At 41.7% G+C, this 13,507-nt stretch overlaps 1 protein-coding gene across 1 annotated transcript in view; it reads right to left on the minus strand.

Moving 5' to 3' along the window:
* The window catches only part of LOC138576937 (la-related protein 6-like), a 102,005-nt gene that overhangs the window by 64,384 nt on the left and 24,114 nt on the right, over nucleotides 1-13,507 (minus strand). The window contains exon 2 of the mRNA XM_069649596.1: nucleotides 8,250-8,433. Coding sequence (XP_069505697.1) covers nucleotides 8,250-8,425 — 176 coding nt within the window. The 5' untranslated portion in view covers nucleotides 8,426-8,433. The remainder of the gene's footprint in view (nucleotides 1-8,249; nucleotides 8,434-13,507) is intronic.

Below are 13,507 nucleotides of genomic sequence, written 5' to 3' on the forward strand. Positions count from 1 at the left end.
AATGCACAGAAGTAATTTTCCAACATGTTTTCATGATGCCTTTGCCGACACCATAATGCTGGTATAAGAACCAGCGCCATGCATGCCCTCATGATACATGTCCATGCAGGCTCTGTCAATATATACCTGCATTACCATATCAGAAAGAAATTCTATGCCACAGAAAGAGGAATATCCAGACTGGCTGTAACAAAGTAGGCCAGTTTACCGACAGAATGACTTATGTTTGCTTTTTATCCTTGACAAGTACAAAAACACCATGCCACACTAAAAATAGATGGCCAGACAGGCACCACCAATGTAGGGATGTCTAGCCACCTAACACTTATTACATTTGCTTTTACCCTAGTGCAAACTGAATGTAGACTGGCACCACCGATTTATGTTGGAATAGCCATGTAACAACATTATAATTTATTATATTTATTGTGCATTTGTTAGGCACTTATACAGTAAGTCAATTCTGTTTCAAAGCGTCCAAAGGCAATAGGAAGGGAACTTGAGATCGAAGAAAATTACAGTGGAAGATAAAAGACAAACATTGCCTTGCGAGTATTCAGAACGTGCCAGGGCAGCGAGAAGAGGAGATGCAGGAGGTTGGGTGCAAGTTCTGAAACGTCAGTTCTCGTGAGTGAGCAGCAGATGGTGTGTATAGTATGGTAAGTGCTATGCAGCCTGGAGAAAGTACAAGCCTTCAGGAGTTACGCTGGTATGTGCCGAGGTGGGCAAGGCTGGGACGATTGGGTATGGGAGGCCAGATCCCCAAAGGGATACATAAGGGCCCTGCCGGCCAATCACAGCAACTGAGATTACCAGAGGAGGGAAGAAGAGAAGGAAGTGGTGAAGAGAAAAGTTGTGAGGAGCTTCTGCAATTTGAGGAAGTCCTGCTCAAGATGAAGAGGATGGGCGAGGCGTTTCCATAAAACAGAGCCAGCTGAAGAAAGTGATCAGCCTCCAGCCCTCTGTTTAGCAAAACGCTTTCCACACAGAGGGTTGGTGTCAGAAGACCATAGAGGTCTAGAGAGAGTATTTAGTAAGAAAGTTGCAGATGGCTTTGTCCCAGACAGCCTTGTGGATGATGCAGAGGGATTTGAATTGAATTTGTGCCACAATCGGGGGCCAGGTAAGGTTTTTTTTAGGGCTGACTTGCTGCTCAATTCTGGATTAGCAGTTGGGGTCATAAAGTAGAAGGTAAATTCAGGAGAAAGCTATTGCAATAGTGAAGCCTAGAGAGAACCAGGGCTCGGGTAACATTGAGCTTCTGGGGGAAAGTGAGGAAAGGGAAAATTCCTTTGGGAAGGGAGAATTGAAAGTGGGACCTCTCTGAAATTTCCAGAGTGTGAGGGAGAAAGGAGAGGGAATGGTCCAAGATGACTCCAAGGTTTCTGGCTTCAGACGAAGGAGCAGGGGAGAGCCCATGGAGGTTGGCCAGAGTGAAGGGAAAAGGTTTCCTTTACCCTTGATGCACCCTTAGGAATCGCCATTGACCATTAATGATTAACCAGAAAACAATTACATGTCCCCAGCCGCCCAAAACTTACATTTGAGGGTGCTCCCCCTTATACATGCAGACACACATGCTCTCACACACATTCATACAACATGCACGGTCATTCACCCATACAGTCATAACTCCTTACATGCATGCATATATGAATACAAACATTCCAACATACGCACACAAAGCACATGCTGCCATGGAGGACTGGATGGAACACCCTTCTTCTCTGTAGTGAGAACAAACTGAGTGACAGGAGAGGACTGTCAATCAGCAGGTGTTTGCTGTTGGTGCACTGAGAGACGGCAGGGCCAGGCTTCCAACAACCCACCCACCTTTCATTATTGTGAGCTACATCTGCATTACAACCAAAAATAAATGTAGCCAGTGCCACATCCCTGCTCAGAAGCAGACTGCACAGGCCCTGATGCACATAAAGTACACTGGTGGACTGTGCTACCTGCCAGTCAAGTGGGGGGGGCATCTCCCCAACCCATAGTGAGGAGCCGACACTGCCAATTAGTATGCAACATTTTTGATGAATATGCACGATTACAAATTAGGCAGATGCAAATGATTCAAGGCTGGCTGGACAATTGGTAATGCATGCCACAGATTGATCAATAATCCACATTTTAACTATTCATTATGAACAGAAAATACAATTACTCACCCTGGCACAATCTCCGACATGTGTGTCACTTATTTTGCCAGTCCAGATCCCAACCAGAGCACCTTATTAAGTACCAGAAGGTTTGCTGACTGTACCAATGGCCAGGTACATAAAAGGGGGTGGCCACTCTTTTTTACTACAAACAGCTTAACTGTGGAAGAAACTACCCACTAACATCTGCCATTTCTCAAGCCAGTTTTGTCATAATATCAAAACATTTCCATTGCATCAGTAATGCAATCAGTTCCTTCAAAAAATACAAACAAGGTAGCAGTTCTTCCGAGAGAAGGGCACCTGCTACCTTTGTTGAATTCTTTGAACGAACTTGGGGTTGGTCACCCTAGGGTACCTGGGGGCAACCAGACGTGGACTCCCTACTCACTGTGCTTAGAGAGGCTCAGCTTCACCTCACTGATGATGCCCAACAGGGCTGAAACACGTGTATGGGGTTGCTGTTGGTATTCTTGTTCAGCGAGGAATTGCCATAGCATTTCGGTGCTGGAATGCCCATGTGGGCGGGACAAAGACTGATATGCAAATTGTTATTTCCCATCTGTGAAAGGTACAGTGAGCAAAAAGCAGATGGCTGCGAACTCTCAATGTGGTTAACAACCACTGAACAGGTTATCATGCCTTGTTCTTCCGAGAGAGGGACGCCTGCGACCTTTGTTGTATCCTTAACTGTACCTCTATCTTATCACTTGCTCATTCATATTCTTCTAAATTCTACATTTTTACATCTTTATTTCATTCACTTTTTTGTTGCATTCCCTCCATGATGTCCTTCCCCATGTTTTCCAAGATTAATGTTAGATTTAGCAATGTATATTCCATTGAAGTTGTATCGTTTAAGGTTTACATGTGGCAGCATGTTAATGTCTTCGCCAACCTTGCCTCATACTTCTCAGATGTCAATATCTTATCTCCAATTCTATGATGGCGATAAAAAATGTACCACTTGGAATGTTAAACGAGTGGGACACCCAATCAAACATTTCTAAGATTATAACGCAATTTGCTAAACTGAAATCTGACATAATTTGCCACCAAGAAACTCAGAGTCTGGACACTGAAAATTGTAAGATGGAGCTTCTTGGATAAGCCACACACTTTATTCCAATGCCCTAGATAAGAAGGGTGGAGTTGCCATTCTAATTAATAAACAATTGAAGTTCACTCTTATTAATGAAGAAAAAGACAGAGGGCCATTGGACCATTATAGATGCCGTCATAAATAATCTACCAGTTACCATTGTTAATGCTTACGGGCCAAATGCCCCTCATCCAATGTTTTGGTCCAATTTACTGATTAAACTGTCACACAAGAATCCTGATAAAAGGCATCCTCTGTGGAGATATGAACCAGATTTATGACTTTGGTCTCGATTGAAAATCCTCAAAAAATCTTAGCAAATCTAAATCTCATAATAATTTCCTAAATTTGTCACAAAATCTAAATCTCATTGATTCTTGGCGTTTTGTCATCCTGAGACTAAAGACTAAACATTTTATTCATCTCCTCATCAATCCTTTTCTAGATTACATTTTTGCTAATTCGTCCTTAGCTTCATCCATCTTAAACTCTGAAATCGGCCCAATAACCATTTCAGATCATTCTCACGTTTCCACCACTATTTACTGGAACCCACCTCTAATCTTTCCCCTAGATGGAAATTCAAATCATATCTTCTTAAAGACCAATCATTTATTGACAAAACCAACGCATTTATCAAAGAATTATTCTTTAATCGCCCTGAACACCCTACTATGCACAATAATAGGGATGCCTTCAAAGCTTTATAATTCAATTTGTGGCCATCCAAAAATGACATTCTGAATCCATACATAATACTCTTTTACAACCATCAGAAGCCTTGAACAATCATATTTCACAAATCCTGACCCCAATATTATGAACTATTAAAAAAAAAACATTGAATTCAATAAGATTTACACTGACAAGCGGCCAATTCCATTCTTAGGTCCAAACTGCATTACGGATCAAATAAAGCAGGTAAAAAGTTGCATCTTATTTAAAGTAAAAAGAAAAATCCATCACAACTCATTATGTCCCCCGAAGGGAATAGATTAACTAAACCTGAAAACATTAATGATGCCTTTCTTGGTTTCTATTCTAAACTATATTCTTCAGATTCTTCCATCAATTCAATTAAACAAGCTATTTTAGACCTTAAATCCAACAAAGCCTGGGGTCCGACGGATCTTCCTCTGATTTTTATAAAACCTTTATAGACTATTGCTCCTAAATTATTATAACGCTACGCTTATTTTAACGAAATTGGACAAAGCTGTGGATCCTTTAGTGAAGCTCTCCTAATCCTTTCCCTCCCTCATCCCCCATGCCCCCCCCAAAGCCTGAAAGATCCCTCCATAAGACCCATTTTCCCTCATTAATTCAGATTCCAAGATTCTAGCTAAAATACTTGCAAAACTATTAGAAATACTCCTTCCCAAACTCATACACCCTGATCAATCCGGATTTATTAAAGGCCGTTTTGCATCATCTAACTCTAGACTTCTATTCAACCCTCTGACTCACGTCCAAAATTCACATAATTCCTTTGCCCTTCTTGCCTTAGATGCTTTTGATCGACTGTCGTGGTAATTTGTATTTCAATCTTTAGCCTGACATTGCCTTTATTAGCTTAATTAAAATTCTCTACTCTTCTCCTTCTACTCGTATCCTCATCAATAACTCCCCCTCCTCTTTTTGTATAAAAAGGGGAACTCAACAAGGATGTCCCATATTTCCCCTACTATTCAATTTAGCCCTATAGCCTTTTCTCCAAAGCATTAGAATGAATGAACATCAAAAGTATTTTTATAAATCTAGAAATTAAGTTAAGTTATCTGCATATGCTGATACCCTAATTTATCCCTATGAACCTACCCTATCAATCCATCATTTACTTAACATGAAAAATAATTTCTCTTGTGTTTCTGGATATAAGTGTTAATAAATCCGAATTCATGCCTCTAACCAATTCTTGTAATCCTACAAATATCCCTCTTGCCGGCCTATCTTGGCAATCCTCACATTAAATGTCACATAATAATATCTTACTGAACAAGTAACAAATGACTGAAAGGCGGTTGCCTCTCTTGGCGGGATGCTTTAATACTATTAAAAGGATGATTAGTCGCATTATTCTATACTCTGATACCCACTGTATTTCATACCCACTGTATTTCATACCTCCTTTTATAAAACAACTAGATTCCCTCCTCAAATTTCTTTGGAACCAAAGATTCCCACGTATCGCCATTAATAAATGAAGACTTCCTAAATCTTTAGAGGGTGTAAAATGTCCTAATTTCCAGTTATATCATAAAGCCTTCACCCTAAAACAATTAGTTTTATTCAAACAGTATGAATCCCTCCCGGATGATGCTCCCCTATGGATTAAAGTTGAAATTAGTCCTATATGCCCTCTCTCAATTTCCCATTTCTTAATTACTTCCTCCTGGCCTAAAATCACTTTTTTCACCTCATTACATTTCTTTAAAATGATTTGGACCAAACTCCCTGCTAGTTCTTTTTATAAAATGAATCCTTTTCTTTGGTTCAATAAGCAAAATCTCTACCAAACTTAATCGTTCTACTATACACAGATGGTATGCTTCTGGCATTAAATTTGTAAAACAGTTAGTCCTCAACTCATCTATAATCCTTTCTTCGAATATCTGCTCACGCTATAATATTCCCATATCCAACCTCCCTTTCTACTCCTCTTTAATCAAAACAATTTCTAAATCATTATATACCTTTAATCAAAAATCCCCCGGCCCTCTGTTTAACGTGCCAATTAATAATCTAACTACTAAGGCAGCCAAATTCATTTTGGTTGTAAATGAATACCCATCTTCCAAACCACAATATTATGACAATAGGAAATGGATTGGGGTATGCAATTGTCTTCTGATCATTGGACCAGAATTTGGATGATTTGCCAATCCACTTCTCCAGCTGCCAACCTTACGCAAATGTTTCATTCTGCACTGTGCCTTCCCAACTCCTGTGCGCATCGCCAAGAATGTTGATAGTTACTCTAAGTGTTGGTCTTGTTATGAACCCAATGCAGATTTTATTCACCTAATTTATAATTGTAAATTTGTTCATGCTTTTTTGTCCAAGATTTGGTCTTGTATGCAATCAATTTTTCATTTAACAGAACCTTTGACTTTGGACAAACTTATGACTGGCACGGTTACCAACTCCACTATAAGACTGATAGATTCACCAATGTTGTTTAACTTACTGATTAATATTGCCTTTCAAAATATTACGTATAATTGGAAAAATACTACCAATTTATCACTTACATTGGATGGAATTCTATTTGTTCAATACATCGTATAGAGAAATGTTATGCTGTTACATTCAATTGCTTACCAAAAATGTAATGTATTTTTGGAATATCTCAATGCTTATATATAACAAACTTTTTCCCTAGCCCTCACCCGCCTCAATTGTTCGGTGCCCAGTCTTCTTGTCATCATACCCCCAATGTTGTATTGTTTCACTGTTTTAATTATTAGCATTGGTTTAATGGATTATATTATTAACATTTTCTAGATATTCTGAACTATATAAGTTTTGGTCCATCATATCTTTACTGTTTAAAAACTTTGTGTATAATATTTACCTTGTTAATTCTTAATAAAATATTTAAACAGTGAACATTTTTGGGTGCTGTGAGCAGCATGTTGCTCACAAGCTACATCTTGGGGGATCACTGAGCTACAGCATTAAAATGCCAAGGAACCTTGTTAAACTCTGATCAACTAAAACACCTAGCTATTGAAATGATACGATTGTATCCCCGTGTTGGACAGCAGCATACCATTACACCCAATACATTATTATTTTTAACGCAGACCTAGCGTCAGGAAGAAGCAGAGAGTTTTGCATTCATAAAGAAAAGACAATGATGAGGGGACAGCAGAGAGCTAACTGGGGAGGATTCATGCCTAACCCGATACCTTTTTGGATAAACCTGAACACACCTGTTCAGGTAACTTTCCCCGGACAATGAATGATATGCCTTTCAGTGATTCCTGACTTGTCCGATCGTTGTCCCGTCCTTTAGTGTTTTTGTTCTCGTTCCCATGCCTGTCAGTATCGGAGGCATTATAAGCATATACATAAAAATAAGGGAGAGGGTAGTAAATTTGTAAGCAGTTGATAAATGATGGATAGCAATAAACGCAAAATGCACAATCAATCTCATTAAATGTCTGCATATTCTACATGTGCACAGCCCTCCTTACAACGAAACTGTAAAGGGGGAAAAGAAAACCTCTCTAGATATTTTTTGCGCGTCAACCCCATGGAATAGCTGATCTAATATTGCGGCCATTCAGTCTTCAAAACCATGTCCTGAGGCCGTCTGCATCAGAATAAATTGTTCTTTTAGTGATAGGGTGAGTTATGAAAAATTAAATGAACAAGCCCAGTGTGCATTATGTACTTACTGATTCAAACATGCACCCCTGTCACCACAGACATTTGTCAAACAGATACCTGGTCATCCTTCTGTTCCCAAAATGCACTTTGATAATATGCAAAGCAGGCTGGCAGCCTCACTGGCGTTTTGTCATGGTGTACCACACAATATATGAATAATAACCTATCAGAAGAACATTCATATATTCTAGGTTTGATGTGGTGCTTTATATATACAATGTTGGTACAATTTATTTTCTTTTTAAAAAGCAGCTATAAAATAATTTACCCCCCCCCCATCCCACAGACGCTTCAAGATAATCAGGATGGTTGCAGTGGTCAGCAACAGGTGGCCTGGCTCTCCGATATAGAAACAGAGACATGGAGAGAGCACTGGATTGTTGTAGGATTGGCAGGTCTAGCCAGATAGCTAATACATTCTGAAGTGTGCCCACTCACAGTAGTTAAATCACAGCAATTGCAAAGCAGAAAAAGCTAACTGTTGTAATCCCTAAATGGGGAGGAGTAGAGCTACTAAATTAGATTTTGTGAAAAGGTATAGATCGACAAAATAAAAGCATATAATAGTCATACATATAAAGGTGCCCTACCCATCAAAACTGCTGCAGTGACTTTCCTGTGCCAGGTGGTAAGGAGACTGGATCCTTTCTCCAAGATGGTGGTGGGGGTCAGTCCCATAATAAAGGGGTGTCTGAACTTCCACAGGAGTGCTGCAGATGCTCCCCTGGGAACTGAGCCTTAGCGACATGGAGTCAAGAGAGGACATGATGCTCCCTGGAGGGAAAAGTCAATAAATAGGATTAATCAGTTAGTGACGTATTCTGCTATAGCCATGAGCAGGGTGCGATTTATCTTGGCTAGGTTCAGCAGGTACCATGTGCACAAACAAGACAAAATAAAGAAAGGTACAATCAAGTTAACTTGGTAACCATTGCGAGGCAGACACCTGCTTGTATTTTTCTGAAGATTAGACATTTTATTAAAGAAATATTTTTCTAATAAATCCTTGGTTGCCATACTCTATCAGGGAATTCCCTACCTAGTATAAAGGCTACGGGACACAAACTGGCCCTCACACTAAACAAAACATTCAAGGCAAATAAACCACCACAAGATGACAAAAAAAGAATTGAACAATATTTGCATGACCTTCAACTATCCTGGGTAAATCCATTCCCCAGGGTTTTAAAGTCAACTTCAAAATATTCAAACATGAAAAGAAAAGAAAGGTATTGTACAAATGTAAATACCAGTTCTTGTAAATTCCAAGTCCAAACAAATTTGCAAAGACAAATCCACTTTTAACAATTCTCCAACTTTGGTTGAAAAGATCCCCCTCCAGTTTCAGTCAAGAAACTAGCCCCAATGGTAAGCCTGGATATCTTTTCCAAATTTGACACAGTTCAAAGAATAGGTTAACTTCTTCTACAACTTTACAATTGGTTAGGATCTCTGCAGTACGTTCAGTATATCAGGATGCTTCTCTTGGGTTGCGGCTTTCCTCTCAACAACCACCCTTCTACTACTGTTACCATGAGAACAGTCTTTGTTCCACAGTAGCCCACTACTCCAAACAACTTCAATCCGACACCCACTTCCCTCCCAGCCCCAGCTCCTCTACCAGATACATCACCCACACACGCGGCAACTTGGAGGCGCTCTATGCAGATGAAGGAGCCTGCTCAGCTGATCAATGGAATGCACATCAGGAAGGAGCCTGATGCGTAGCAGCAGTATCATCAGATTATCCTCACCTTAACTTGCAACAAAAATAGCCACCACAACTCGCCCATTCGAGGCTTCCACCTCATGATAACCTCAAGAGGTTAGCAATCTGCTTTCAGCCCAAATATCCCTCATTCTCAAGGGATATCATACCCAGCTTGTGGCTTTGTCCATACCTCGCCTGCCCCAAAGATGCCCACCGTCCCCTACGGCACGAAATCGAGGCAGTGTATACTTTGCTAAGCAACGGTGCTCTTCATACCCACAACCCCCGCCGGCATGCGGAAGCCGGCCCTTCCACGTGAAGACCCGAACGAAAAGGCCCTGTTCTGCGCCTGTTCGCACACTGGATGCGCTATGGTGATGCCTTTTATGCCTACAATGGTAAGACCAATTTAGACATATCCAAACTTACAATTGTCTTTGCTATTGACTTATTGGAGTACGCTACATTGGCAGCCCACCCTGTGAATTGTTATCAATGTTGATTTTAACCTTCCCTGTTAATGTGCCTCTACACTATGACCGTGAAAGTGTCTGCAGCATACCCCTGCAAAAGTAATCTTAGCCCACCTTGTGAAAAGTAATCTTAGCCCACCTTGTGAAAAGCAATCTTAGCCCACCTTGTGAAAAGCAATCTTAGCCCACCTTGTGAAAAGCAATCTTAGCCTATATGGCAAACTGCGTCCAGCCTACTCCAACTACAACCACCAGCTTATTCGGTGATTACTGAGCAGCCCCTTAGTGCCACCCCCACCCAATTTACTCCCTGAATATGAATGAAAAATCAGAGGACCCAGGCTATCTCACTGGTACCCTGCCTCCTCGCCAGAATGGCCCTCGCCACTATTCCAACATGCCCACCTAAGGATAGAAATAGGAGGCTTAGGACTAGACTGACCCGCCTCTATGAACCTAAAAAAACAAAATCAACATAGATAGCCACCCTTTACAGAACGCCACCCAAACTAAGGAATTCGCAACTAGGCAACCACAGATGACCAGACCAAACAATCAGAACTCTGCTCATCCCGCTACCATTCCCAAACATTATGGGAACCTACATACACCAGCAACTAAACGCCCCACCACTACTAAAACCAACAACGTATTAACACTATCCGGATCACTTATCAACGGCAGATCTCTGGTGGCCCACGCGGCTGATATTGCCGACACTCTAAACAATGAGAATCTGGACCTACTCGCCATAACAGAGACATGGCTTCACGATGCAGCAGAACCAACCCTTATGATGGTGGTACCGATAGCTATCAGATACTCTGAGCAGACAGGCCCAACGCTAGAGGCCATGGCCTAGCCATCATATTCAAAAAGAACCTCCCTATCAGACTCGCCACCCCTCCATCTTGCTCATCATGTGAGATACTCGCAGCCAAGCTCTCTCTATCCAATAACCGTACGTTAACTAACTACTTGGTTAACGGACCCCTGGGCCCATTAGGAACCTTCAAGAAGGACTTAACCAACCTCATAGCCAAAAACACAAAAGACCACTCACAAACCCTGTTGCTGGGGGACTTCAACCTTGGCTTTAATGACACCAACAACAAACATGCCCAATCTATGGCAGCTCTACTAAAAGACCACGGACTTACCAAAAAGTCCTCTCCCCCACTCATATCAAAAGAAGGACCCTTGACTGGGTGGCCGACTTGAATTGCAAAATCACCATTACTGATATTGCCCCACTATACACTACCTAATCACTTTCTCTGCCACCTTAGATCTCCTTTGCCCCAAAACTATTAATATGGCACCACCACTACTTACTAAAAGTAAAAAGGACATCACAGCGGAAGAGCTCCTCCCTTACCTCTTTCCCACTATCAATAATCTAGATAATAACTCAGACCCTAATATACTAGTAGAGGTCTTCAATAATACCATGACAAAGGCCTTGGACATCATTGCTCCGATCAAATTGTGCAAAGGCAGACAGAAATCTCATCTCAATGCCTGGTTCACGCCTCAACTTAATGAATTAAGAGTACAAAAAAGAAAGCTCCAATCCATCTGGCGTCACTCCCCTAATGGCGACAACAAAGTTAAGCTAACTGACTACTCAAAATTTTACAAAAAAGAAGAAATAATTAATACTAAAAAGGAACTTATTTAAACGAAAGAATCTCTAAAGCTAAGTCCAACACTAAGGAACTTTTCACCATCCTCCGTGAAATGGAATTCCCAATTCCCCCGGTTGACAATGTCCCAAAAGACAAGCTATGGTGCAGTGCCGTACAAAATGCCTAGTCAAATAAAATTGCATCTCTCCAACTTAAAATAGCCAACAAAAAGGCCTCACTGCTACTATTCGGGAGAATTCTCTGTTTAGGCTGAATTTCCTAACCTAGTGAGTCCCCCAGCAGCTTTGCTGGATTTCTGGAGTTGTTTTTTTCTCCTGCCAAGAGTGAGACTCTTTTCCTCCCACTCTTGGACATGTTTTGAGGTGTTCCTTTGACCGTTTGTGTTTTATGGGCCATGGGGTCTTTTACTCCATAGGGTCTCATGTGTTTTTACTATGTGTGTTACACAGCACCCTCAGTGCAGTAAAACAGGGGTGTCATAGTGACCCCCAACTAGACTCCATACCCTGGGACTGACTACTGTCTCCCAGGGCATGTAAAGTCACCATTGGCTTTACTAGTCCCAAATTTAGTAACAGAACCAGTACAAACCATCATAATGTGGAAGTACTGGTGGGGGTAATTCAAGGGGGTACTGTGCAGTCCTCCCTCCTCGAGTTTCTGGCTGGTGGCAGTGGTTACCATGCGTAATATTCCTTAAGAATATTCCCTATGGGATTTTCCCATGTATTTTAAACGCACCACTTTTTGGTGCAATGTTAAAGATACCGCCAGTTAGTTTATTTAATATTAATTCACCGGTAGGGTCTTTTTGCCAGAACTCCATTTTAAAATGGCGTTTGTGTTCGCCTCTGTAACTCCAAACCAAAATCGAGCCCTTTGTTCCACTTTTGGCGGGCTTCTACGCAGAAGCCCTCCAAAGTGGTGCCACTCTGTCTGGGTACCACAGGGGTGTGGGAGGGGGTTTAGGCACCTTGGACTGAGTTGCCTTGCCAACTCAAGTCGCACTCTTGCGTGATTGGCCCAAGTGGTGAGCCGCCCCGCTCACCACTTAGCATGTTTGATTGACAGCTAGGCTGAATGAATGGGGGTTTTCTGCATAAAAGCAGGGCTTTGGGGACCTGAAAATCCGAAGAGGGAGAATCTGAGCCGTCCTGCAATGACGACACCACCGGTGGAGCCCTGTTGAACCGTCTCACCACTTCCCAACGACAGAGGAGATCTTCGTCAAGGAGAGTCTCTTCCCCTTGAACTGGTGGGGACAACCAGTTCGCCTTCTTTTCGCCTACCAGGACGTCCAGTGGTCGAATTGCCCGTGCCAAGCACCCCAGCAACCGGATAGCCACTTACCACTGAACCGCGAATCAAAGGACCGTACCTTTTAACCCGAGAACTCCACGGCTGGTTTCTTCCCTGGCAGTGCAACGACCTCCTGCTTTCTCCATGATGAGATCACCCGCTGCCAGGAACAACTGCCCCCGCTGGAGCGTTCTCACCCTTTCAAGGTACTGTGTCCGTCGGGCCTCCCTTTCTACAGATTGCTACAAGGTGAACATAACTCCTTAGCCTTCTATACTGGATTGGTCACTCAACCTTCTAACTGGTCTCTTTCTGCTGGTCCAACTTCTTTCTGAACCTTTACAAGACTTTTATGCACTTTTTAAACTGGGTGACCTTGGACACATTTCGTTCTGATACTCTTAAAGTGGGTCCGGCTTTCTGAACTCTAACTTCACGGTTTTATTCTGCCTTCCTATCTTGTTGTGTTCTACTGAAAGTGTTGGGATCTGTTTCAATTTATGCTGTGCCTTTCTCTCCCTTTTAAACCGATTTATTAGAGTGCCATCTTCGTTAAGCGCTCACCGCTGTCTGACAATAAGTGGTGCTTTGCTTTAGACTTGTCTAATAATCTTTTAAGGGAGTGTATATACTTTTTAGTAACTGTGTTTTTGAACTTGCTTGATATTGGTGCCAGTGTGTTTTCTTAGATGTGTTTTTAAATAAATAATTATATA

This window comes from Ambystoma mexicanum, chromosome 1p (assembly GCF_040938575.1).
Source record: "Ambystoma mexicanum isolate Mex_15411 chromosome 1p, UKY_AmexF1_1, whole genome shotgun sequence".
In the NCBI taxonomy this organism is placed as follows: Eukaryota; Metazoa; Chordata; class Amphibia; order Caudata; family Ambystomatidae; genus Ambystoma; species Ambystoma mexicanum.